The sequence below is a fragment of the Pelodiscus sinensis genome, chromosome 1 (genome assembly GCF_052426305.1).
Source record: "Pelodiscus sinensis isolate ZL-2025 chromosome 1, ASM5242630v1, whole genome shotgun sequence".
NCBI lineage: Eukaryota > Metazoa > Chordata > Testudines > Trionychidae > Pelodiscus > Pelodiscus sinensis.
The window spans coordinates 82,899,786-82,926,308 of record NC_143052.1 but is presented as its reverse complement, the minus strand read 5'-3'; the positions used below and the strand labels follow the sequence as shown (position 1 = coordinate 82,926,308).

The 26,523-nt window shown below is 42.5% G+C and overlaps 1 protein-coding gene across 1 annotated transcript in view; it reads left to right on the top strand.

The window, feature by feature from the left end:
• The window catches only part of FGD6 (FYVE, RhoGEF and PH domain containing 6), a 119,066-nt gene that overhangs the window by 63,957 nt on the left and 28,586 nt on the right, over nucleotides 1-26,523 (top strand). The window contains exons 6-13 of the mRNA XM_006118299.5: nucleotides 5,576-5,727; nucleotides 6,497-6,653; nucleotides 8,220-8,307; nucleotides 15,655-15,705; nucleotides 17,526-17,584; nucleotides 17,687-17,758; nucleotides 22,642-22,710; nucleotides 26,422-26,505. Of these exons, the coding sequence (XP_006118361.3) occupies nucleotides 5,576-5,727; nucleotides 6,497-6,653; nucleotides 8,220-8,307; nucleotides 15,655-15,705; nucleotides 17,526-17,584; nucleotides 17,687-17,758; nucleotides 22,642-22,710; nucleotides 26,422-26,505 (732 nt within the window). The remainder of the gene's footprint in view (nucleotides 1-5,575; nucleotides 5,728-6,496; nucleotides 6,654-8,219; nucleotides 8,308-15,654; nucleotides 15,706-17,525; nucleotides 17,585-17,686; nucleotides 17,759-22,641; nucleotides 22,711-26,421; nucleotides 26,506-26,523) is intronic.

Here is a 26,523-nt window from a genome sequence, read left to right as displayed (position 1 = left end):
TACTGTTTCTTTTACCTCATTGTTAAGCCACAATGGCACTTTTTTGGTTCTTTTACTGTGATTTTTAATTTAGGGTATACATTTAAGTTGGGCCTCTATTATGGTGTCTTTGAAAAGTTTCCATGTAGCTTGCAGTGATTTTACTTTTGCCACTGTACCTTTTAATTTCTGTTTAACTAACCTCCTTATTTTTGTGTAGTTCCCCTTTCTGAAATTAAATGCCACAGTGTTGGGCTGCTGAGGGGTTTTTCCCACTACAAGGATGTGGTTTTATTACATTATGGCCAGTATTTCCAAGTGGTCCAGTTGTATTTACTTCTTTAACCAGATCCTGTGCTCCACTTAGGACTAAATCAAAAATAGCCTCTCCCCTTGTGGGTTCCAGACCCAGCTTGCTTGAAGAAGCAGTCATTTAAGGTATCAAGAAGTTTTATCTCTGAATCCCGTCCTGAGGTGATGTGTACCCAGTCAATATGTGGATAGTTGAAATCCCCCACAATTATCAAGTTTTTTTAATTATATAGCCTGTCTAATCTCCCTTAGCATTTTATAGTCACAGTCACTGTCCTGATCAGTTGGTCAATAATATATCCCTACTGCTATATTCTTATTATTGGAGCATGGAATTACTATCCATAGAGATTCTGTGGAACATTTTGGCTCATTTAAGACTTTTACTTCATTTGGTTCTACATTTTCATTCACGTATAGTGCCACTCCCCCACCTGTTCTGCCCTTCTGATATATTTTGTACTCTGATATGACTGTGTCCCATTGATTGTCCTCATTCCACCAAGTTTCTGTGATGCCTTTTATATCAATATCCTCCTTTAAAACTAGGCACTCTCATTCACCCATTCTATTATTTAAACTCTTAGCATTTGTGTATAAGCATTTAAATAATTTGTAACTATTTATCTGTCTGCCATTTCTTGATGTGTGAGACTTTTTCATTTGATTGTCTCATCTTATCTGACCCATACTTCCATACTCTCCTTCTGAATAGAACATAGAGCATCTCTATTAATAGAACCTCCCCTAATAGATGTCTCTGTCTGATCCATGTGTTCCTCCACACCTGTTGGCTTTCCCCCAGCCCTTAGTTTAAAAATTGCTCTACGACTCTTTTAATGTTAAGTGCCAGCAGTCTGGTTCCATTTTGGTTTAGGTGGAGCCCGTCCTTCCTGTATAGGCTCCCCCTATCCCAAAAGTTTCTCCAGTTCCTAATGAATCTAAACCCCTCCCCTCTACACCATCATCTTATCCACGTTTTGAGACTCTGAAGCTCTGCCTGCCTATCTAGGCCTGCATGTGGAACTGGAAGCATTTCAGAGAACGATACCATAGAGGTCCTGGAATTCAGTCTCTTTCCTAGCAGCCTAAATTTGGCCTCCAGAACCTCTCTTCTACCCTTTCCTATGTCATTGGTACTTACATGTACCTCAAATACTGGCTCCTCCCCAGCACTACACATAAGACTATATAGAGGTCTCGAGAGATCTGCAGCCTTTTCACCAGGCAGGCAAGTCATCATACGGCTCTCCTGGTCATCACAAACTCAGCTATCTATGTTTCTAATGATCAAATCCCCCATTACTAACACCTGCCTTTTCCTAACAACTGGATTTCCCTCCCCTGGAGATGTATCCTCAGTGTAAGAGGATACCATAACATTCTCTGGAAGGAGGGTCCCAACTATGGGATAATTTCCCTCTTGTTCCAGTTAAAACCTTCAGGTCAGGAAATCCCATAGATGCAGCTGGTAGCAAGTTCTGTGCCACTAGTCTGCACAAATGATGTGTGAAAGAGCATTTGCATATGAATAAGGCCATCTGCTTTGTTTTTTTAACTCTAATGGCATAGTTCCTGACCTTTCCTCTCTACTCAATGCCCAAAAACCACCTGCGGTTTCTTGTTAGAAATTACCCAGTCCCTGCCTCTTGTGATTCATGGAACCCTGCAATAGGGGTCATGGTAAGAAAACAAGGTAGATACTGGAGCTTGAGTGGGTATTGCTTGGAGATGGTGAGAGGGACATTGACTTAGCTCATACTTAAATTGTTGTCTAACTGTATATGGTAAGGTACATTGGTGTTTTATGTGATTTTTATTGTAATTATGTAAATTTCATTTTAAGTAGTGGAAAAGGTACTCAAGACCCAATAGTAGACCATTACCATGGGTGAAATCCTGACTCCACTGAAGACCGTGGCAAAACCCTCATTAACTTCAGTGGGGCCAAGTTTTTCCTGCTCTTTGGTCAGAGGACCAAATAAACGTGATAGGCTGATCTGACTGGGAGGTTTTTGTAGGATAGAAAATGTACTGCTTTAAAGTTTTCCCTACATAGGTAAATATTTTGATAGTATCAAATTATTTGATACTTAAAAAAAAAAAAAGGACAAACAACCAACCCTGATAGCTACAGTGTGCTTATTAATTTAGTTTTCTCTATGGTCTGGCCTTTGCTAGAAAGTTAGGCCAACATAAATTGTCTTGAGTTGACGTAGTTGTGCATGTGCTTACACTTGAACTTGTCTTCTGCCAACACACTGTTATGGTGACACAGTAAAACCATTTTCCTGAATGGCACTGAGATGTGGTCAATGTACAGTTGTGAATCCAGTACAAACATAGACACTGTGCATCCTGTATGGACCCTAACAGTCCCATGATGCCCAACATTGACCACAGTCCACCCCCAATCCTAACCCCACTCCTTCCCCACCATGTATTTTGGAAACGCCTTTTCCTCATTGTCCTGCCTGGTGAGCATACCTGACAGGTCTCCTTTTTTGTGTGTAACTGCCCCACCAACTATGCTGGCTACACCTGCTAAATACACTCCTTCCTGGATTAGATGAGAGAACTTGAATTGCCTGGACCTGTGGGAGAGAAGAGCCTATGCCAACACAGCTGTACTTCAGCTGTAGAAACATTGATGTCTATGAGAAGATGCAACAGAGGATGAATGCAGATGAAAGAGGATGACTGGGATCAGCAATAGTAACGCATGAAAATGAAGGATCTGCTGCAGGCCTACCAGTAGGCTAAGAGGGTCAGCAGTCAGTCCGGTGCTGAGCCACAGACTGGCTGCTTTTACAATGAGCTGCATGTCCTATTTGGTGAAGACCCCACTGTCATCCTGCAGACCAGTGTGAGAACCTTGGAGGAGTCTGTGACGATACTCCTACTGTGAACGGTGAGGCAATGGGACATGGGGCAATGGGTCTGGGCATGCAGTTAGCTAGGATCTTTTTGAGACACCTTGACAGTCTAGCCATTCCTCCCAGCCAAGTATGGGATGGCCCTGATCTAGGAGAAGGAACTTAGGGTAAGTGTGTGCAAGCCTTCAACCCTTATACAATTTAAACATGATGATGGGCCCATCCCCAAGCTGGCAGGATGCAAACAGTTGCTTTCCATCATTTTCTTTCGACAAGCAGAGGTAGCTCTACAGCTGATAGTGGTAGAGTTACCTGCTTTTCATTCCTCTGCAGAGCTATGGGTGTGTAGGAGGGGAGATGTGGAGCATCTTATTTACATAGGGAGCAATGTCCCTTGTATCCACCTGAGTGATGTTATTGAGATCTTTCGTAGAGGTGCTCTGCAATCCTCTCCTAAAGGTTTTTGGAGATAGCTGCCCTACTTCTCCTCCCTTAATAGAACACTGTCCCATTCCATTCAGCAATGGCTTTATTGCCGTAAAGAGACCAGTGGTGTATGGGCCTGGGCAGCTTTGGGATGCCAGTAGTAGCTGTGCTCTGTGCCTTTATGCCTTTAGAAATGAGATGCCAGCTTAAATCACCATTGCCTGTGGAAAACAGTGCCAGTATTCAGTGTCATTGCCCTCCCCTGAGGACAGATAATTTTATTTTATACAACTTAATTCCTTCCTCTTCTCCTCCACTCCTCCCTCTTTTCTCCCTCCCCTCTACCCCCCTCAAAGCAGGCCCAAATCATTATGGCTGCAGCTAGACAGCAGTGATGTGCAGAGGCACTCCAGAGCTGAAGTGTCAGTAACCCGGTCTGATTTAAAATGTGTATGGGAATAAGGAAGGGAAGTTTTGAAACTTAGTCACAACAGAAAGTGAAAGATAAATATAGCGATACAACTCTCTGTTGTTGTTTTTTTCCTGTAGGATGCTGCTGCAGTCATGAGGGAGTTGCCTTCCATACCTGTGGTATGTCTGATCCTGAGGAGGACAAAGAAGCAGACTAAAGAGGATGTATTCTGTAAGATCCCGAAAGCCACTGCTTCCTTGGCTCTTGAACAGACAGCTTGGAGAAGGAAAGCACAGACAGTCCCAGCAGTTTCAGGGGAGGAAGACGCAACAGGATGTAATGGGGGTTCTCAGACAGCAAACACAAACACTGCCAATTTCCTGACCTGCAGGTCCAACAGTCATGGGTTCTCCTTCCTTTGCAGTCAGTGAGGAATTCTATTTCCATAGCTCCTTACCCCGGCCCCTTCCAACGTTCCACATGGCATCGTGGGCTGTATCCCTATCCCTGCTGCTCCATGCCGGGGGACAGGAAGGAAAATCCCAGCTTCACGTGCTTGGTGTATGGTTGGCAGAAATGGACTGAACTGGACATGAATGTTGTGCTAGCATTCTCATTTTAAAGTTCTGTTCCATTAATTCATTTTGTAAGTTTACATTGTACCATTTTTAACTGCACAAAAGACTTTGCACTGTTTTTGTTATGCAATAAATTTATATTTTTTTGAAATAATTTAATCGTTTACTTTGTAACCAATACTGCAGAATGCCTAGTGCTACCAAAAGCATGTGAATTATAATTAAACAGGCATTTCAACATCACCAATGGTAATCTTCTGGTCAGGAAAGAAGATCTCTGCTTGCAGCAGTCTTAAACAGTCCTGTGTGTTTTAAAGATACAAGGTGTCATACACCTTGCCTGACCAGCTCACATTGATATTGGTGAAACATCCCCAGTAATCCATTAACACTTGCATAACCCTTTCTGTGGATGTACTCTGGTACCAGCCCACCTTCCTACAGATGGAGAAATTGGTGCTGTCTGTCACCTCACCAGAAACTGGAAACCCCACTGCTGCAAATCCATTCACTGTCTCCTGTGCATTTCTGAGAGTCCCAGCTTGCCTCTGTGTAGCAGGAGATAATTAATGGCCTCACACACTTGCATGACAGTGGCTCCCAGCATAGATTTTTTCCAGCTTCAAAATTATTTCCCACTGGCTAATAGTAGTCAGCATCTCAAGCTTCCACGGTGTAATCACCACTTGCTTCTTATCTGTCAATGTAGCTCTCCGATTCTGGTGTCTGTGCACTCGAGGGCAAGCTCCAGCTTAGCACATGGACCCAGGAATGTGACTTTTTGCATCTGAAAATTCTGCAGGCACTGGGAATAACTCCCCTCTAAGGCCATGAATAAAACCACACAGTAATGTAAAACAGATGGTACCATCACCTCTCCCTCTAATGGGTTACACTCCACAGCATATCTGCAAGAAAAATACTGTCATCTATACTGTAGCTGGAAAGCCAGTCTCTCAGCAAGATTTTTTTTTCTCTTTGTTCTCCAACAGGATTTCCGGGATGCGGTGGCGCATGCTTCCAGGCAGCTAGGAAAGCCAGTGATTGAGGATAGGATCCTGAATCAGATCCTGTACTACCTACCTCAGCTGTATGAACTTAATCGGGACCTCCTCAGAGAATTAGAAGAGAGACTATCTCACTGGTAATGATCCATAAGAATGCAGTCTTTCCTGTGGTTTTCATGTTTAACTATGGAGTAAAGTGAATTTTATTGTTAGCAGAACTTTGCTCTTTTGTAATCTATGTGCTTTTTGAGCTCCAGAGCAGACATCTGAGCCTAAGGATCTAATTATCAAATGAAAGCAACTTGACTGGACATCCTAATTTCACATATAAATGCTTCTATTGACATTTGGATGCATTAATTGGACATATGCATGTAAATGCCTGTTTGAGCAACCAGATTTTGGACCGGAGCTAAGTTCGCAAAAAAGAAGAACCTAAAGTTTAACTTATTGAATCTGTATTTGAGCAGCAACATAAGTAGCCTGGTTTTTTTGAAAGTGCTGTGCATTCACACTTTCTTTGGCCTAAGTCTGGTGCCTAAATAGGAATCCAGGAGCCTAAGTTTAGGTTCCTGTTGATCATTTTGGCCATAGGCATATAAGCTAAATTATGTTTAGTGTTTGAGAATTACGTTCTGTATTTTACTGTACAGGACAAGATGCTAGCACATGTATGCTTACCTCATTTGAAAAGGGAAAGCTAAGAATTTAACAACAATAATTTAACATACACATTTTGGTTTCCACAGTGGAGCGTGCACTAGCTGTTTATTTAATAAACCTTTTTCATCTACTACTGAGCTAAGAAAAATAACAGAGGATGTCAACTCTGCTGGTTTCTAAATTATAGATTATTTATTTGTATGTAACTGTGTACTGTTTTAATTACTGTGTTCTCTTTTTCAGGATTGATCATCAAAGAATTGCTGATATATTTGTGAAAAAAGGACCCTACCTAAAGATGTATTCAACTTACATAAAAGAATTTGATAAGAATGTTGCGCTGCTAGATGAACAATGCAAGAAGAACCCAAGTTTTGCTGCTGTAGTTAAAGATTTTGAGGTATCTTTTTCTTTTGTAAGAGAGAGTTTAAGACCTGATTTTTTTTTAACTCTGCTGATGTTTTAGGAGACTGCAAAGATTTTCTTAGGACTTAGTTTTTCTACTTGTTTCTAGATCACAGTGGGGACCAGAGGGTAGGCAGAAGAAAGAATGTAATCACTCTGGCCTAGATTTGCAAAAATGACTAATGATTTTGTGAGTCCGGTTTGAGACCTATTGAAGGGATTTGATTTTCAGAAGGCCTAACATTTCTAAAAATAAGGCTTCTTAAATATGATTTAAGGTGGACAATAGTTGCTTTTAAAAGTATAAGTGTTTGGGTCAGAGTATGTGCTGACTTCTACCATAGTAAACCCATTGACTTCATTGAGGTTGCAGAAGAAAAATGAGGGTAGAATATTGGCCTTCACATCCTATGTTTGGTTTGGAATGGAAACATGGGAAAATGAGCTCCCTGAGCCTGAAAATAAAACAAAACAATTCCTCAAACCGAGCACGTGCAATAATCATGCAAAAGTGATTACCCATGCCAGCCTCTCACTTTATCCCCCTGAAAACAGATCAGAGCTGTGATCTCTAAACATGCAATCCAGAATAAACATCACTGAGCACTTGTGAGGATTATTCAATTTTTTGGCAGAGATTAATTCAGTAATGAATGAATTGTTGACTGACACAGTAAGCAACTACTGAGCTCAGTACTGTGCGACTTCCTTTCCAGCAGAGAAGGCATAACTTACTCACAGCTATCTTCTGGTCACAGAGGGCCTGTTTTTTACCAAGCCTCACTAAGTGTGCACCCCCAAATGTAACCCTGCTTTGCAGAGCCGACATAAGATGTATGTCAGATGTGTGCATGGTTAAATAGGCTACTTGCAACCAGGAGGAGGTTTAAGTGAGGCAGAGAGAGCAAAGGGATACAGGACACAAAAAGAAGAGCAATTATCAAAGAGAAAACATATCCCTGTTAGTGAAGGTGCTTCTTTTGAGTATTGCTCATGTACAGATAGCATTTTGTCAAAAGAAATGATTTCCAGGAAATTTGAACTGGAATGAGCAATAGGGAAGGGCCAAATCATCCAACCCATGGTCATTAAAACATGTTGGAGTCTGTCCCTTTAAAAATGTTTAACTCTGCCTTCACTGCTAGCATACAGGTTTTCCTTTTCTAGGGAGAGTCATGTAATTCTCCTCATCTTAGAACAAAGCAGATGCTTTGATTTTTTTGCATAGAATTCCCATGTTTCCCTACTGTGTATCTTCTTTAATTTGTGAAATATACTGTTTTGTGTGTGTTCTTTAGTGTGGAGGAATGATCAGATCTGGCTGCTAGCAATGCTGTAGCAAACAAACCAACAGAGAAATGTTATTTTGTGCATACCAGAGGGCTGCCCTAACCAGCTCAGATGTATATGTACTACCACATGGTGAAAGCTGGATAACGGAATGCATGCTGTTGCAGCACAAAAATAAAAGTCAATTGTTTAGAGGTGCAGCTTCTTTGGGTAGTAGGGAAGTGACTATTGGAGCATTATGAGTATTTATTTTGGGTGTTTCATCTTTCAGATGAGTCCTCGCTGTGCTAGTCTGGCACTCAAGCATTATCTACTTAAGCCAGTTCAGAGGATTCCTCAGTATAGGCTGCTTTTAACAGGTACTGTCAAGCTATATCTATTGACAAGTTTGAAAGCCAGTTGTTACAAATGCCTGGAAATTGAGGCTGTCAGCACTCAGCAAAGGATATTAATTATAAATGTATGAAGATCCCTTAAAATGCACTGTGCAGCTAGAAGTTCTCCTCAGTAATACTGGCAGTCATAAAATACACAGCAAAATATCCTTATTCTTGGCCATGTGATTGGTTTCCTGGTAGATAAATTCAGCAGTTGTCACAAACATCAAACCTTGTTATAGTTTGCTCTGTTTTCCCACCTACGGAATCCAATCATGCCATTAGGGTCGGAAAAGAGCATTGATTTCAAATGTGAGAATGATAGGTGGAGGGGGAAGGGTCTGGCCATTGGGAAAAAAAAATTATTTTAATTTACGGTCTGATCCAAGTACTAAATCCCATTAGTCCTGGCTTCCTTCCCCCCCCCCTAAAATTAGCTGCTATTTTAAAAAATGTTTTCTTGTTAACCAAACTATAGGATTTAAGTTCATTTGCTTGATTTATAAATGTGTATGCTTTAGGGATGTAGGGAAGACACATTATAAAGGATAGTGTCAAGGATTTAGAATTCTCTAGAGTTCATAAATATTCAGGTTTTTTCATGATACTGCCCCTTGCTGAGACATTTAAAAATACCCTTTGTATATGTTGTAATTACAAAAATAAAATCCTCCATGATCCTTTTCTGACTCTGCAGCAGCTGACTTAAGAAATGCTGTTTCCCCTAAGGTACTTAGTTCAGCAATGCTGATGCACAACATAACATAAACTGTTACATTGCAGTCACTAGATTATTGTTAAAATTAATCATTTTATTTTCAGTTTCATTAAAATCAAAGAGGGAAGTCAGGGAAACCCTGTGAAAATAGGCTATTAGTGCGTGGGAAATGTTCACACTTCTTTCAATGCAAGGCAAAGTAAAAGCTTATAAAAAGACATCTGATCCTTTTATTTTAAAAGGACGCTAACTTTAGACATGGGAGAGGGACTGCTATTTATTCCAAATTCAGAGGAGTCTTGGTTTCTCAAAGACACCAAAGGCATAATTAAAAGGGTGGAAGCAAAGGGCAGGGAGGAGTAAAGACCTTGTTGATAAATGCAGTTGAGACAGATCCCATTGCTTAATGGCTTCAAAAACAAAACTGGCTCCTCATGATCATGGGGGAGGGACTGTCTTGTAAATCCTCTTCTGTCTGGCAGATACCATAGTAGAGCCTCAGTCAGGCAACTGTATCTGTGTGTAGGCAGATCTTTGTGCCTGTGTAGAGCCCTGTTGACTCTGTGCAGGGGTAAGTGGTTACTAGCATGGATCAAATTGCAGGATCAGGGTATTGGTTTCTAAACAGAATTGTTCTCTGTTCCATGGGAGGAATGAAAAGCTCGAAGTTCAGACTCTTATCTATGCTGATTATGTTTAATTCTAGCTCTTAGAAAGCGCAATACAATAATGTCAAAAGGAGAGCTATACTTTCTTTGCTATTGCTCAGCCTGCAGTATCAATCCACATTACATTATATTTGTCTTGGTCATAAAATCAGATTTGTACCTGCCTCATAGGTAGCTAGAGGTCTATCCATTCTGTCAATTGCAATTGCTTAATACTGGGTGGTTTCCATGAAAATCTTGTATTGCAGAGACTTCAGGTTGTGCCTCCCCAAACTGGGACTCTGGTCCAGCAACATTCGTGGTCCAGTAAGACCATGGATCTTCTTAGACCACAGAGCCCAGGAACAGCGAGGTCTGGTGGTGGGGCGGGAAGGTGGGGGGCTGGTGACTCAGGTGGGAGTCCCATGGCAGGACAGGGTGGATGGTGCAGCGAGGAGTTCTGGAGTTGTGGCCCCACTGGCCAGCTCCAACCCTTCTAGCCCCAGCGGCCGGTGAGCCCCAGCGGAAGCCAGGGAGCTCTGGCCCCAGCCCTGGCTGCCGAGCTCTAGCCCCGGAGCCTGGCAGTTGCAGAGCTCCCTGGCTGCTGCTGGGGCTGGAGCTCTGCATCCACTTAGCTCCGTGGACAGTGATGGAGTTCTGGGACTGGGGAGCTCTGGCCCCGGCCGTGGAGCTCCGGCCCTGGCAGCAGCTGAGCTGGCATCAGGTAGAGGGCCCTGAAGGGGCTGGGGCAGTAGCAGGGCCTGGCTGGAGCCGTAGCCCAGGGGCAGTATGGGCCATTGGGGAGGGTCCTCCCTGGTCTGGAAAATCCCCTCATTCAAGACTGGTCAGGTCGTGAGGGTGCTAGACCAGAGAGGCCCAACCTGTAGTAAAGATACTTGGGGCCAGCATCAGAATGGGTTGGGAAGCATGAGTGAAACAAGAATGCAGGTGATTTTAAATGATAAAGTTGTTGCATTCAATGCCAAAATTTCCCTATTCTGTAGATGCATCAGGAAATAAAGTAGACAGATTGTGGTGGGGAGAGGGAAAATAAATCAGTAAAATGCAGTTGCTGGGCCCATTAGTATCAACATTATCTAAGTGCTCTGTGTTAGTTGGCCAGCCTTGTTTTTATGATACACTTCCAGTTTCTATTTTCCAGTTTCCATGGACCTTTGCAATTACAGCAATTTACAAGATTACTGCTGTCTCTTGAAATTGTTACTCCGGATCTGTCAATGGCTCTTAAATCTGTCAAATTATATGGTTCCTCCTTTTAATCACACGAGCTTTCACATCTCCACATACTAACTGCTTGATTCTAGTATAACAGGTATTAAAAAAAGTTGCTGTGATGGATAGTCGGAAGCCTTTACTGTCTAGTCAGAAAATAAAGGAGTCAAATTATTCTCCCTCCCCAAATCGTCTGTGTCCCTTATCAAATCTCTGTATCTCTCTGGGTATGTCTACACTAGCTTGTTAATTCGAGCTAGGTAGGCAAATGAGGCGACCAGAGTTGCAAATGAAGCCCAGGATTTAAATATCCCAGGCTTTATTTGCATGTTCCCATCTGGTCACCATTCTGAAATTTCACTAGCCCGAACTCACTACCAAATGGCTACATGCGGCAGTGAAACATTAATTCGAACTAACTGTTACTTCTCATGGAATGAGGACGGGAACATGCAAATAAAGCCTGGGATATTTAAATTCTGGGCTTCATTTGCAACTCTGGTCGCCTCATTTACCTACCTTGCTCGAATTAATGAGCTAGTGTAGACATAACCTCAGAGGCTGTGCAATATTCATGTGTTCCATCCTTTTCTAGGGTGAGCCTTCTTTCCTGCATTCTGCTCATTTTCTCAGTCTTTACCTTCTCTTGCAGACTCTGTCTCAGTTCAAGGCACATCCTCACCCTCCATTTCAGTTTTTTATTGGGTTTTCTTTGTATTATGCCCTGTAGCTGTGTCTGAAGCTATCAGTGGTCCATCATACCAAGGGCTAGACATCGTTATAGACTCTCATATGTCTCCTGCACAGACCTGTAGCTTATTTCAATTAAATCCACATCATATGGGGAATTTAGAATATATATTTTTCTTTATATTAGGGCCTTGACAAGCTAAAAGCTAAAAAAAGTAGGCTTCAGTGATTATATTTATACTTCCTTGAGCCTATTTCAAGTCAGGCAATAGGAAGGAAGAAGAAAATTAGACCATATCTCTCACCCTTCCTCTTAGTTTTTATATTTTGTTTTAAGAATACTGTACATCTTCTGTAAATAATGCTTGAACTTCACTGACTCAGATTTTGTGCTTAAATAGTGATGATCACTAGTTTCTCTCTATACATAAAACTTTTTCCTGTGGGACGACACAGTGACGACATGTCACTGTGCATCCACAGGAACCAAGCACCGTGCACTCCCCGCCTAGCCCTCCCCAGGGCCCACATGGAGAACTCGGGCTGCCTGTGGCCCCAGCCCTTCCCTCCCTTTCAAACCGGGGGTTGGGGGGAAACAGCTATAGCAGCCATGATTGTAGTCTCGGCCCAGCCCTCCCTGGTGGGGGTAGGAGATGGGGTAGCTGTGACCTGGCCTGTCCCCACTGCCAGGGAGAGAGCCAGACCCGGTGCTGCTTCGGCCCAGCCCCTCCCAGCAGCTGGGGGAAGAGCTGGAGCTGGTGTGATTTCAGCCTGGCGCCTCCTGGAGGCTGGGAAGAGAATTGGGGCTGACGCGACCCTGCCCTGGCCCCTGACCCCAGCGGCCGGGGAGGGCAAAGAACCAGGGGCCACTGGTGTGGGGGGCAAGGGTCAGGTTGGTTTCAGACTCTCAGGGGTAGGGGAAAGCCAAGTCCGGGATGGCCTAAGCACCTGGCCCTCCCTGGCTGGGGGGGGATGACCCACCAATGGCTGGTGGAAGAGAACCGGGCCTGCTGTGGCTTCAGCCCAACCCTCTGGTGGCTACAGGGAGAGAACCAAGCTAGACGCGGCCTTGGCCCAACTCCCAGGCAGCCAGAGGGAAAGAGCCAGGCCTGTCGCAGTCTCGGCTTGTCCCAGCCTCTCACACTGGCAGCGGGACGGAAGGGAGAGCCAGGGCTGGCCCAGCCTCAGGAGGCCTGGCAGCTGAGGGGAGAGCCTCAGCCTGACCCTCTCTGGCGGCAGGGGCTTGGCGAGCATAGCAAGCAGGGGTGCAGCCCCCTAGTATTTTTTAAACTAAAAAGAGGTCATCATGTCTCATTGATTGGGTTTTGTTCATAGAATTGTTTGTTCTTGTTAAGTGTGCTTGTACTAAATTACAGCTTTTCAGCAAAACATAATGGTATATATTTCTATAAAATCCCTTCTGTGTAATAGTCTGATGCCATTAACTACAGAAAGGTTGTTGTAAGCACAGAATTTCCAGTGTCTATTCATGGAGAAGCGAGATTAGAAACATCTGTTCAGAATCTACTTTGAAGCTATAGGTTTTAGCCATGAACGGAGACTACTAGCCAGATGCGCAAAGGAGTGTTATGTTCAAAATTACATAAATATTATTTCAGCATTTAGCAGCTGCAAGTTTAATTGGATACTCCATAGAGCTGTAACTTAAGATCAACACACTTCTTTTGACTGCAGAGTTTCAGATGAATACATTTCTGCTGAAACTTGCCTTTCGTCTCTCTGTTCTGTCTGGCACTCTTAGTTCGCTGGCACTTTTAATTGTACTTTTGTCAGTAAATAAATGTACCTGTCAAAAGAATTGCACCTTATAATACATCATTATTCATCTGCTTTTCTTAGCCAAAACTTTAGTGTATGCCATAAAGCATTTGTATATCAAGAAATAATCAGTTCCCTGTTTGGGTTCCTATTACACTGGAAATTTAAAATCATTTTTGGGTCTTGAATGTAAGCTCCCAGTAACAATGGATAGTTTTTTTAGGGTAATATTGTAACACAAAGGTCAATGTATTGTGTTCCCTATTATGTCCAGGGCACAGAGGATACAGGATTGTTCCTGTCATCAGCTACAAAGGCTGGTTGGTCATTTGGTAGAAGATTACGTTTTTAGTTCAGGAGGTCCCATGTTGAGTGCCTGGTCACAGAAACCATCATAGTGTGTTTTAATTCTGATTTGTTATATGTATTATGGTAATGTGCAAAACATGTATAGTAAAACACAGATCCTGCCCTGAAGAGCTCACAGCCTATGAAGATAAACGTTATGCAAAGGATGCAAGGGAAGGATAAAACATGCAATCAGCTTTTTAAAATAAATGCCAACTATCCCACTAGGTTTCTACCTACCTATTCTTAGGTCTTGTCTGCACAGTAGTTGCTCTAGTTTAAAGTGTTTGCATTTTTAAACCAGTTTGGTTAAACTGATTTCAACACTAGTGTGGATATCTTAAATTGGTGTAAAAATACATTATTTTATCTTAAGTTGATTCTGTAATATTGGCTTTTTAACTCTTGTCAATAAGGAATAGATTTCATATAAAATTGGTTTTAAAATGGCATATATCAATTTAAAATGTTCATTTGGGATTTGAACAAGCATAACCACATTGGTTTAAAAATACAAGACTTGGTTGATTATTTCATGTAGCCATCACAGCAAAAATCTCTCTTGGAATATGAAAAGGAGTCAGTAACTTGTGTTTTATGGTAGGAGAAGGGTTAGTGTCATGGAAGAGACAAGTACTAAAAAAACAAACATTGCCTGGTGCCCTTTAACAGACAGAACTTCATATGTGGCAAAAGAAGGGGTGGTCCTCTACCTCAGCTGAATTGGTCTTTTCTCTTTCTCCCTTCTCCTACATTAGAACCAACATACTGCTCTGCTTTTCTCCACCCTCACCTGACATATGCCCTTACTTTTCACTAGATCCTCCACAAAACTTTCGGGCCAATGAGCAAATACATTCACTAAGTTAAAAATAAATCTATAGCAATATTTATTCTCATATATATATATATATATATATAAAATATTGTATATTTTTCTGAGTTTTTGATTGCATTTCTTCTGCTCCTTAGCCACTTTAGAACTTTGGGGTGTCTAGAACAGATGCCTGCTGCAGATGGGATACATGTAGTACCTTTGGCAATACATTATACTTTCTGATTAAATATTGTAGGAAATGGAAATTACAGGGGAATATGGTAGGCTTCCCAATTCTTGTGACATTTAGGGTTAGATTTGTTGTCTTGTAAATAAATGTTGAAAACCTGAAAGCAAGAAATGTTTTGTTGATCAGGTGTGCCATCTAGTGGGCAAAGACGAGATTTAACATTAATCACAAAGGGTTAAATTTTGATTTGTGGTGTTTTGTTTTATTTGTAGATTTCCTTGTATTAGAACAAAAATTCTTTCACATGATAAAACAATCAGAACATTCTTTTGCCAAATACTGATTATTTATTATGATCAGGTTAAGTACTAACACAAAACACAGTAGCATTTGTAATCAGAATCTGTCATGATTTGTATAAAATTAAACACAAATAAGTGCATGAAGTGTAACTTTGTATAGATGTCCATTTTCATACTGAATAATTAACTCATAACTTCTGCCTGTTGATTTGTTCTAAAATATAGCAGTTATACAAATTATATCATTTGCCTGAAAACAACATGGTTTCTGTAAATGTTTTTCCTGAGTAAAATAAGGCAATATGTTTTATACTTAATTTCAGTGCTCAGCATTGCTTTTTTTATCTGAAACATTCAGCTTAAATACTCTGCATTTCACAGGTATTGTGTAGCTGCACTGCTGTTGAGATTATATTTTCTGTTACTAAAATACTAATTTTTGGAGTGTAATATTTCAGTTGTTTTTTTATTCCACTGAGGAAGTAACTTATTGCATATGTCCATCCAAAAGTACGTTTCTTCCAGCAATTTTTATACTCTTATTCTTTTTATAATACTGATTCTTTCCCAAAGTATTTCTTTACTATCTGTTCTTTATTATGCAGATTATTTAAAGAATCTTTTAGAAGACTCAGCAGACTATAGGGATACTCAAGGTAAATGCATTTCTTTAGATTGAATATCTCAAGTTTTGTTAAAGATGAACAATGAGAAGATTTGAAAACTTTAGATGCATGTAATGTAGTGAGCCAGTAAACATATTTGTATTAGTTTTAAGTTACTATGAAAAATGATGTTGAAGGGTTCTGTGCTTTTTTCCCATGAAGAATGTCCAAAGTCTATAAGTTAAAAACAGCTGTCCCTGCAAAATGAATTCAAGAACTGAAATTTAAGCTCTAGTTTCTTTCCTCTTTGTGCCCACATCATCACCACTACCAAAACTCCATACTAGGGATGTTAGCGTGTACTCATTTATACAATTAACAGACAAGACTGGGCTTGTTGATTAATCCTAACAGTTACATGCATCCCCTCCCCTTGCTGCCTCTGTATCAGAAGTAGCAAGGGGAAGGAAAGTGTGAGCGGGTGCCTGTGAACTTAAATTCCATAGGAAATACTGCTGCTTTCTGCAGTAATTCACATTGTTCCTTTACACTAGGGATGTAAGCTACCAGTCGACTATCTGATAAGCTTTTGCTTATCGGATAGTCGAGGAATTAGTCAAATAGTCGCTTCCCCCACTCTTGCTGCCTTTATCAGAGGCAGCAAGGGTGGGGGAGCAGGAGCTGGTGCTGGGGGGAGCCAGCTTAAAAGCCAGTTCCCCTCCAGCACCGTCTCTGCAGGGGGAAGGAGGGGTAGCGGAGACTGGACATGAGCTGGGAATCAGTTGATTCCCGGCTTGTGCCTAGTTCCAGACATGCCTCTGCTTTTTAAATATATTAAGAGCCGATAGATTCTTAATATATTTAAAAGGCTAAAGCGCAGCAGGAGGGACCCCGCATGAGCCAGGACAGCTGATTCCTGGTTTGCTCAGGGTCCCTCTGCTGTGTGCCAGCCTTTTAAATAGATTAAGAGCCTGTTATCTCTTAATCTGTTTAAAAGGCAGAGCCACAGCAGGGTTAGCTCCTGGCCCGGCAGCTAACCCTGCTGCGGCTCCCCACTTATCAGCTAATAGACTAGTCGATAGGAAATTCATCAACTAGTCAATTAGTTGATTAAACTAAACTTAACATCCCTACTTTACTCTTCTGCAGTAATTGGGAACACTTCTTTTCATTGTGTTCTTTTTTTTAATTGAATACAGAGATACCTAACTGCTCCACCTCTTGGCTAACTCTTCCCTTTTATAAATTTTGCATCTTCAGTACAACATGGGTACAAAATGTTGGACACTTAAAAAAGAAATGTGTGAAGTTTGAAACTTGAATATAATCTTAATCAGCAATAAACCCAATGATGGAAAAATTAAAAATACAAAAATACAGTGATAGTTCCACTGGAAATCCTCTAAATTCTGTGACCGGCATTTCAGGGACGATGGAATGGAAAAAAGACGGTTATTGGCTCTGTCCCTTTGCTGAGCTGTCATTGAGGCTTTATCCTGCTCACGTTATACAGTCACAAATACAAGTGGTCACCTTGCAGTAAAAGGGACAGGTCGTATGAGTAAGGCAAGCTGGCTATGAGCTTAATTTTGTTGGCCTAATGAGTGACGTTGTTTCAGTTAGCTTTAAGAAATATGGTGGCTATCATAGTACAATAGTGCAGCCACAGGGGATCATGGTTTGCAAGTACACAGCTTTTAAGACCTAATCCAGAGACTTCTGAAGTCAGCAGAAGGGCTCCCTCTGACACTTATGCGGGCTTTGGGTCATACTCTTTAGCTTCTTAGCACCAGCCAAAGGGGGCAGCATGTCTTTGAACACTGAACCACTGTCTAGCCAGTATGAATAAATTCTGTTCCTTCCCACTTTAGGTGCTCTGGCTGTTGTCATAGAAGTAGCCAACCATGCCAATGACATCATGAAACAGGGAGTAAGTATCCTAACTGTAGAAGCTGAGGTTTGCTAAAGCTGTCTGATGCATTTTCATTAAATTGAAGGGCAATTTTCTTAATGTGTGTTTTTCCCCCCATAGGATAACTTTCAGAAGCTCATGCAGATTCAGTACAGTTTAAATGGGCATCATGAGATTGTTCAGCCAGGAAGGGTAAGTTCTGCAAAAGGGCATTCAACAGGTAGCAACCAGAAAACTGTAATGCAGATTAAAGTGATATTAAGCATCTCTAACTACTGTTGCAGTAGAGAGAACTATGCATTTCTGGTGTCCCGTGTTTAAGAAAGATGAACTCAAACTGGAATCAGGTGCAGAGGAGGGCTACTTAGGATGGTTAGAGGAATGGAAAACCTTATAAGAGGAGACTTATTTAGCCTAATCAAAAGAAGGCTGAAGAGTGATACAATTCTATCTCTGAACACATCTGAAGGACTGAGGGATCAACACCAAGAAAGGAGAGAAGTTATGTAAGTTAAGGGCTAAAATGGACACAAGAACAAATGGATGTCAACTGGACATCAGCTGGTTTAGTTTTGTAATGAGATGAAGGTTTCTAACCATCAGAAAGGATTGAAGTTCTGAAACTTTCTTCCAGTGAGAATAGGGTGGGGAGTGTTGGGGATGCAAAAAGCCTAACTGGCTTCAAGACTGAGCTTGATAAGTTCATGGAAGGGTGATGGTTTGATGAGATGGGCTACAGGCCATTGTAGGCAATCTGCAGCTTCTAGCGGCAAATGTTTCCAGAGGTGAGAAAAAGGACACTAGAAGGGGGAGTTACTCCAAAGAATTATTTCCTAGGTGTCTGGCTGTTGGCTCTTACCCGCATGCTTAGGGTCTAACTGACTGCCATATTTGGGGTTGGAAAGGACTTCTCCCCCAGGTCAGGTTGGCAGAGACCATGGGGTCTTTCACCTCCCACTGCATTGTTAGGCATGAGTCACTTGCAGGTTTAAACTTAGAGTAAATGGTGGATATTCTCTGTAGCCTAAAATATTTAAACTGTGATTTGAGGACTTCAGTAACTCAGCCAGAGATGAGGGGCCTATTTTTTGTGGTGTGCAATGTACAGGAGCTCAGATTAGATTATCATGATGGTTCTTCTCCATCTAAAGTCCAGAAATCTTAGTTGATGCTGATGGTAAAATAAGAAATAAAATGTCCTTATTCCCAATGTCCTTATTCCCAAGACATTTTCAGTTTACTTTTTGAGGGAAAACTTGTTATGAAAACCTAAAAGTTTTTGCACATGAAGTCCTGCACACATACACAAGTAGATATATCTGTGGAAATATCTAAGTCATAGCACTTAGTTTTGACAAGTCATGGAAGACAGGTGAGATTCCAGAGGACAGGAAATGAGAAAATACAGTGCCAGTCTATAATAAGGACAGTAAGGGCTAATCAGGGGACTTGATCCCAGCCAGTTTAACTTCAGTATATAAAAAGATAAGGGGCACATAATTAAGCAATCAGTTAGTTTGCAGGCATACAGAAGATAATCAAGCTATAAGTAACAGAATGGTTTTGTCAAGAACAAATTGTCTCAAACCAGTTAATAGCTTTCTTTGACAGGGTAACATGCTTTGTGGATGGGGGGGAAGCTGGAGCTGTGGTACATCCTGATATTAGTAAAACTTTTGAGTTTTGAGTTACTATAAGCTGGGTTCATAACTGGTTGGAAAACTGTTCCCAGAGAACGAGTAGTCCCATGGCACCTTACAGACTAACAAAAATATAGTATCATGTGCTTTAGTGGGTAAAACCCACTTCATCAGATGATGAGCATTTCTTTGTTAGTTTTTAAGGTGCCATAGAACTACTCCTTGTTTTTAAAGTTACAGACTAACACAGTTACCCCTCTAAGACTTGTTCCCAGAGAGTAATTGTCAGTGCTTCACAGTAAAGCTGGAAGGGCATAACAAGCAGGAACCAGTTCTGGAATTGGCTCTCTTCAGTATCTTCATCTATGGTTTAGATAATGGCATAGAGTATGTGGCTTATACTATTTCTAGAGTATATCAAGCTGGGAGGAATTGCAAGTGCTTTGGAACATAAATTGATCTGGACAAACCGAGGGAATGATCTGAAGGATAGAGGATCATATTCAATAAGGACAAAAGTAAATACACTTAGGAAGGAACAATCAGTTGCACATAAAGTGGGAAACGACTGCCTAGGAAGGTGTACTACAAAAAGGGATCTGGGGTTATAGCTAAATATGAGTCAACAGTATAACACTGTTGCAAAAAAAACAAACATCATTCTTGGATGTTGTAGCAGGACTGCTGTAAGCTAGACACAAGAAGTGACTCTTGCACTCTATTACATGCTCAGGATTTTAAAAATGTGGTTAAATGACTAATTGACTAATCAATGGAATTTGGATCCATTAGTGAATGGGCACTCCGCATTCCTCCTTTGAAATGTACAAGAGTCCCCACTGGGGCTCTTGTACGTTTCAAAGGAGTAATGCTGAACTCCATGTACAGCCCGGGACAAGCGGGAAGTCTTGCTGACTCCAGGCTGCATGCGGATGCCTGCTTTGAAATGCACAAGAGACCCCAGTGGGGGCTCTTGTGCATTTCAAAGCCATGGAGCCTGGGATCAGCAGGGGACTCCATGGTATGCTGCATGCCGCTAGGAGTCCTCAGCTGATCCTGGGCTCCCCAGCTGACCCCAGGCTCCACGCGGCACTTCCCTGGAGGCGGCGTTTTAAAGGGGCAGCCTCTGCACAGCTGATCTCCAGATCAGCTGTGCAGTGACTGCCCCTTAGAAACACCGCCTTGGAGTTTCAAAGTTGTGTGGCGCTGCCACTTTGAAGTACCCCTCTTCCCACCCCTGTTTGCTGCCTTTCTCTTATAGAGACAGCAAGGGGTGGGGGGAATCATCTAGTTGACTAGTCAAAAGACTATCCAATAAGCAAATGCTTATCAGAGAGTCAACTAGTCTTTAACATCTGTACTGCAGGCTGATTAGGTTTCATCTAGAGCAGGGGTGTCCAAACTTTTTTCAAAAAGGGCCAGATTTGATGAAGTGAACATGCGTGAGGGCCGACCATTTTGCCTGACATTCTTTGAACCATTAAAATTAAATGCAAATTAACTATTTTATGCAAAGTTTATTGCAAACGGCATACTTTTCATTTCGTCACATGGATGACAAATCTAAACAGGTGTTAAATCGCTCTGCCTTTCATATCTGAAAGCCAGATGAAAAAAAAATCCAGGAAGCTGAAATATATGTCAGGAACATTGTAAAGTACATTACATATTATTGGTAATAAAGGTTGTCTGTCAACTTTTAAGTTCAAAAAATATGAACAGGAACATAACACCAAGTATACATGTTGTGTCCAAATATATTTATAACTGATTTAGACCAACTGACATTAACTGAGATTTTACAATGTATTCATCTCAATACATATGGATTCGTTGGGGGCCATAAAAGATAGATATTGCCAAATTACCTGTGGGGCCGTATTAAACCGGAACACGGGCCGCAATTGGCCCGCGGGCCGGACTTTGGACATGCCTGATCTAGAGTATTGTGTCCAGTTCTAGGTACCACATTTCAGGAAAGATATAGATAACTTGGAGATAGTCTAGAGAAAAGCAACAAAATTCTTAAAGGTCTAGAAAACATGACGTATGAGGGAAGCTGAAACAAGTTGGATTTGTGTAGTTGGAGAAGAGAAGACTATGGGGAACCTGATAATAGTTCTCAAGTACATAAAAAGTAGTTATAACGGGAGAGTGATAAATTGCTTTTATTCACAGAGAATAGGACATAAAGCAATGGGCTTAAATTGCAGCAAAGAAAGTTTAGGTTGGACATTAGGAAACTATTACTAACGGTCAGGTTGGTTAAGCACTGGAATAAATTGCTTATGTAGGTTGTGGAAATCTCTGTCATTGAAGATTTTTAAGAGCAAGTTAGACAAACCCCTGTCAGGAATAGTCTAGAAGATAGTATTTAGTCCTGTCTCGAGTGCAGAATTCTGGGCTAGAAGATCTTTCAAGGTCCCTTCCAGACCTATGGTTCTGTCATTCTGTATAGGTTGGCAGCTATATTGCAAGCTTTGCCACCACATTGTAGCTTCAATTGAAACACAAGAAGTCAGAGGAAAGACTTAAAAATAAGTTGGAGCAAACTCCTCCGTTCAGTGCAATCTCTGTGGATTTCGCTGGGAGCTGAGAATGGTCATCTCCTCTTAAGATTGCAGGATTTAACCCTTTGTTCCACTACATTTTAATAGCAGAAGCTTGGTAATTACTGTGAAATCCCTGGGTTTTTTTCTTATTAGGAATTTTAAATGATTCATAATGTGACTTGTACAACACTAAACAAATGAGTTATAGATGTAAGGACCCATCTTTATTCTGTCAATCAGCCTGCCATGAACACTCCCACTGATCTCAGAGAAACTACCTACATGAGTGAAGTTACTCGTTTTGATGTTGGCAGAATTGAGTCCATAAGCTACAGTTGTGGGAGCACTTTTCCTCAGCCTCTAGAAAATGTATGAGCAACCCCATATGTGATCAGTTACCAAGGTTACCAATTTTATAGAGTCCATGTCTTTTGGATGTTGCGTATTATCTGCAGTTAAGGATTAACCTCTCAGCTAGGTGAGTTGATATTGAGGCTTGTTCATTTATTGAAGATGGGACCTTCTTCCTGTGTCAAAGTATTGTTTTTATATTGTGCTAAACAGACCTTTTAATTCCAATAGGTTCATTTTTCATTAATCCATTTATATTTGCTGTATTTAAGGATGTCTAGGGATAATTGTGCAGGAGTACATTTTTTAAATAACAGGTTTATCAAAATACTAGTCTACAAGTTTTGTATTCAAGAACAGGAAATCTTCTTGATCAGTTGTGCTTGATGTTTTACTTTGTGTCTTTTATAAAGTTTAAAACATATCTATGGCTCTATATGAATAATTTTGAAGAGAGAAGCTTATTCATGCAGTTTTTGTGCCCTCAAAAGCTAAGTTTTGCAATATTTGTTTATCTTCTTTAACTTGCCAGGTTTTTCTTAAAGAAGGAACGTTAATGAAGCTTTCCAGGAAGGTCATGCAGCCGCGAGTGTTTTTTCTGGTAAGATGCCACCCATATTTTTATGTGCTTAATGCCAGAGTAATTAAATAGTGGTAGAAACATCCATACCACAAATATAATTGGCAACTTCAGTTAACTGTGAAAAACTGCATTGTGTTGCAGTTTGTACCACTATTTTGCATGGACAGTGTGTTTTAACAAGATTTGTTAATTTACACTAAAAAATAAACAAAGTCACAGGTAAAATTCTCTGACCAAAGTTCGGTCACAGTTTTTAAGAACAAGAATCTGTGATTTTGAAAAACTGAGACTGCTACTCTAGTCCTTTGAATTCCAATGGATTTTAAAATCTGGTGTCCAGAGCATTATTTTTCACATTTTAAAAAAGTTTATATTACAGGCAGTCCCCGGGTTATGTACAAGATAGGGACTATAGGTTTGTTCTTAAGTTGAATTTGTATGTAAGTCGGAACTGGCTCCAGATTCAGCTGCTGCCACTGAAACTGACAAGGGGCTGACTACAGGAAGCCGGAGGCAGAGTTGCTCTGCCCCCAGCTTCCTGGAATCAGCCTGATCAGTTTCAACAGCTGCTGAATCTGGAGCCTGGAACAGAACAGCTGGGGCGCTGCCCGGTAGGTTCCCACAGGACCAACCCGGCAGCACCCCAGCTGCTCTACCCGAGGCGTCCCGCAACAAAAGCCTGGTCTGCTGGGGGGGGGGCGCACTAGCTGCGCCCCCTCCCCTCCAGCAGACCAGGGAGACCCGAGCAAAGCTGCACAGGTGGAGGGACCCCGCTGCCCGTGCGGCTTTGCTCCTGTCTCCCTGGGGTGCTGGGGGGAGTTCCCTCCAGCACACCAGGGAGACCCGAGCAAAGCCACACAGGCGGAGGGACCCCACCGCCCGTGTGGCTTTGCTCCTTTGCCCCCGAGCAAAGCCGCACTGTGCGGCTTTGCTCCTGTCTCCCTGGTCTGCTGGGGGGGGTCCAGCCGCTGGACCCCCCCAGCAGACCAGGGACACCAGAGCAAAGCCGCCCAGGCGGTGGGACCCCCGCCGCCTGGGCGGCTTTGCTCCTGTCCCCCTGGTCTGCTGGGGGGGGTCCAGCAAAGCCGCTGGACCCCCCCCAGCAGACCAGGGACACCCGAGCAAAGCCGCCGCCTGGGCGGCTTTGCTCGTTTGCCTGGGAGCAAAGCCGCCCAGGCAGTGGGACCCCCGCCGCCTGGGCGGCTTTGCTCGGGTGTCCCTGGTCTGCTGGGGGGGTCCAGCGGCTTTGCTGGACCCCCCCAGCAGACCAGGGAGACGGGGAGAAGCTTTTCTCGCCCCGGAGGACACAGGTGGCGACCCACCGCCCGTGAGCTCTGGGGCGAGAAAAGCCCCGTTCGTAAGTGCGGATCCGACGTAAGTGCAGATCCGACGTAAGTCAGGGACTGCCTGTATGTATTGTTGAATTGGGCACTGGGCTGGAGAGTCAAGGGTCCTGGGTTCTTTTCCTGGCCCTGTTCCTGACCTGCTCTGTAATGTTGGATAAGTCACATAATATCTCAAACAAAAGACAGGACTATGTAGCACTTTAAAGACTAACAAGATAGTTTATTAGGTGATGAGCTTTCGTGTGCCTCCCTGTCCATCCTGCTTCTCTACCCATTCCATCTTGCCTATCTAGACAGTAACTTCTTTGAGGCAGAATCTGACTCTTACTATAGTTTGTGTGGCATCTGGCACAAGAGGGAACCATCTTAACTGGTACTAATGTAATACAAATAGCATAGTATAGTAGTTCCTCAAATTTAGTGAAGTCTTCAGTACTAAATGTTACAAAATGCAGTCCAGAGGAAAGCTTTAGTCCAAAATGTCATATGAAGTTACCAGTATGTGCTTGTTATTGTTTATACTCATTCAACATCCTTTTATTATGAGAATAACAAAAGATTAGGCAACCTTAATTCTAGCATTTCCTAACTTTTGAGCGCTTGATTTTACAACTTTACTAGTGTTCCCTGAATACTGTGTCGGTGTAACATGTCTTTTATTTACAAGACACTGTTCCTTATGGGTTTCAGTGGCTTATTCCCTGACATTAGTAGTCCCAGTTTGTCCATAAGCAATATGGTTTTAATTGATAATGTGACAGGGTCAGAGTAGAAGGCTATAAGAAAGTAGTGGAGGAAGATATATAAGCCTCAGATTGAAGAGATTCCTGCTTCCAGAGTAACAGGGAGGGGCTGGTTTAGAACCAGAAGCAGCAATCAGGGCAGTGGAACACCTGAGGTTAATTGACCAGGCCTGCAGAGTCAGGCCAGCCTAGGATAATTAGGACACCTGGGGGTTATTAAAAAAACCAGTTCAGACTGGCTATAAAAGAAGCTTTGCCTGCAGTTGGGGTGCATGTGTAGCTGAGAGGACAAAGGAAAGCGCTGCTGAGAGTAAGAGGCAAAAAGACAACAACTGAACATTAGGAAGATAAACCAGAGGGAAGGAAGATGTTGGGAAAAGTGTGAGGAAGTAGCCCCGGGGTCTTATACCATGTTCCCTTGGAGTAGAGGGTGGGGCCGGGTTCTCCCCAACACCCACCTCCCCATTTCCAGTCGGGGAAAAGGACTGGGAAGTTTATTTTCTGTTTTATCATACGCTGGCCGATGATGAAAAGAGCTCAGCCAACAGCAAAGTAAAGCCCTAGGTGTGGTGCCTAAAATTGTGGGCTGCTGTGAGCCACTGAGACAAGCAAAAACCACCAGGAAGCGCAGGACCCACGGAGGTTTTGTAGGACCTTTGTGACAACAAATAGGTTTTGAATTTCAGGAATTCCCCTTCAGCTTTTAAAAAGTCTTTGTGCAGACACTGTTACAAATGTGTTCACATAATTCAAATGTAAACAGACATTGTATATATGAAAATTTCCTATAAGTAAATAGACCCCTCTTCTTGGAATCCTAACTAAAGTAATAGCATGGGTGGTGGGTGCAGGTAGGTCTGGGGGAGGCAAGCTCCCAGCCCTTCCCTCAACCCACCCCTTCTTCCCGGGCCCCGTTCCCCCACAAAAGCCAAGCTGCTTCCCCCTGTCTCTCTCACAGCACCATGAGGAGGTGGTTTGGCACGTGGTTCACCCACAGAGTACCAGGGAGGGAGAAGGGTACATAGCCCCAGGCTCACCAGGCAGCATGCGGCTCCTGCATCCCCAGCCCAGAGCACGGGGAGGGCAGGCTCTCAGGAACAGCAACTCTCCGCCTCCCCTATTCCCCCCCCCCCAATATTCCTTTAGTAGGCATTCTGGGAGCGGAGTGTGGGCAGGGACAAGCTGGCAGTTTGGGAAGGCAAAACCTTCCCTCCCCTAGCACACCAGTGCCCGTGAGTAATAGTATGTAGAGCAGGGGTGAGGAAACTTTTTTGGGCCATGGGCCACTGACCCACAGAAAAATCAGTTGGGAGCTGCACATAGGTAAGAAGCAAAACAAAGAAAACCAAACCCTCACTGATGTGGCCCCTAACTGAGGAGAAAGATACTTCCCATATTGCCCTTGCACACTTAGGGTGGGGGGCCTGAGCCTCAGGGGCCTGATCCAGGCAAGCTGGAGGACAGAGAGGTTCCCTCCTCTGATGTACAGGATATATTTTGAGACTCTAAATCTCTGCCTTCAAAGCAAATGTATCAGTTCTATACACATTTCATATCTATTCCATATGCTGTAGTTAAAATTATCTTTTTATTTAATCCTTTAGCCATTTGTAAGTATGTGTGTGTGTTTTGTATTGCAGTTTAATGACGCGCTGTTGTATACAACCCCAGTTCAGTCTGGCATGTATAAACTCAACAACATGCTTTCATTGGCTGGAATGAAGGTGAGTCTCTGAGAGCTG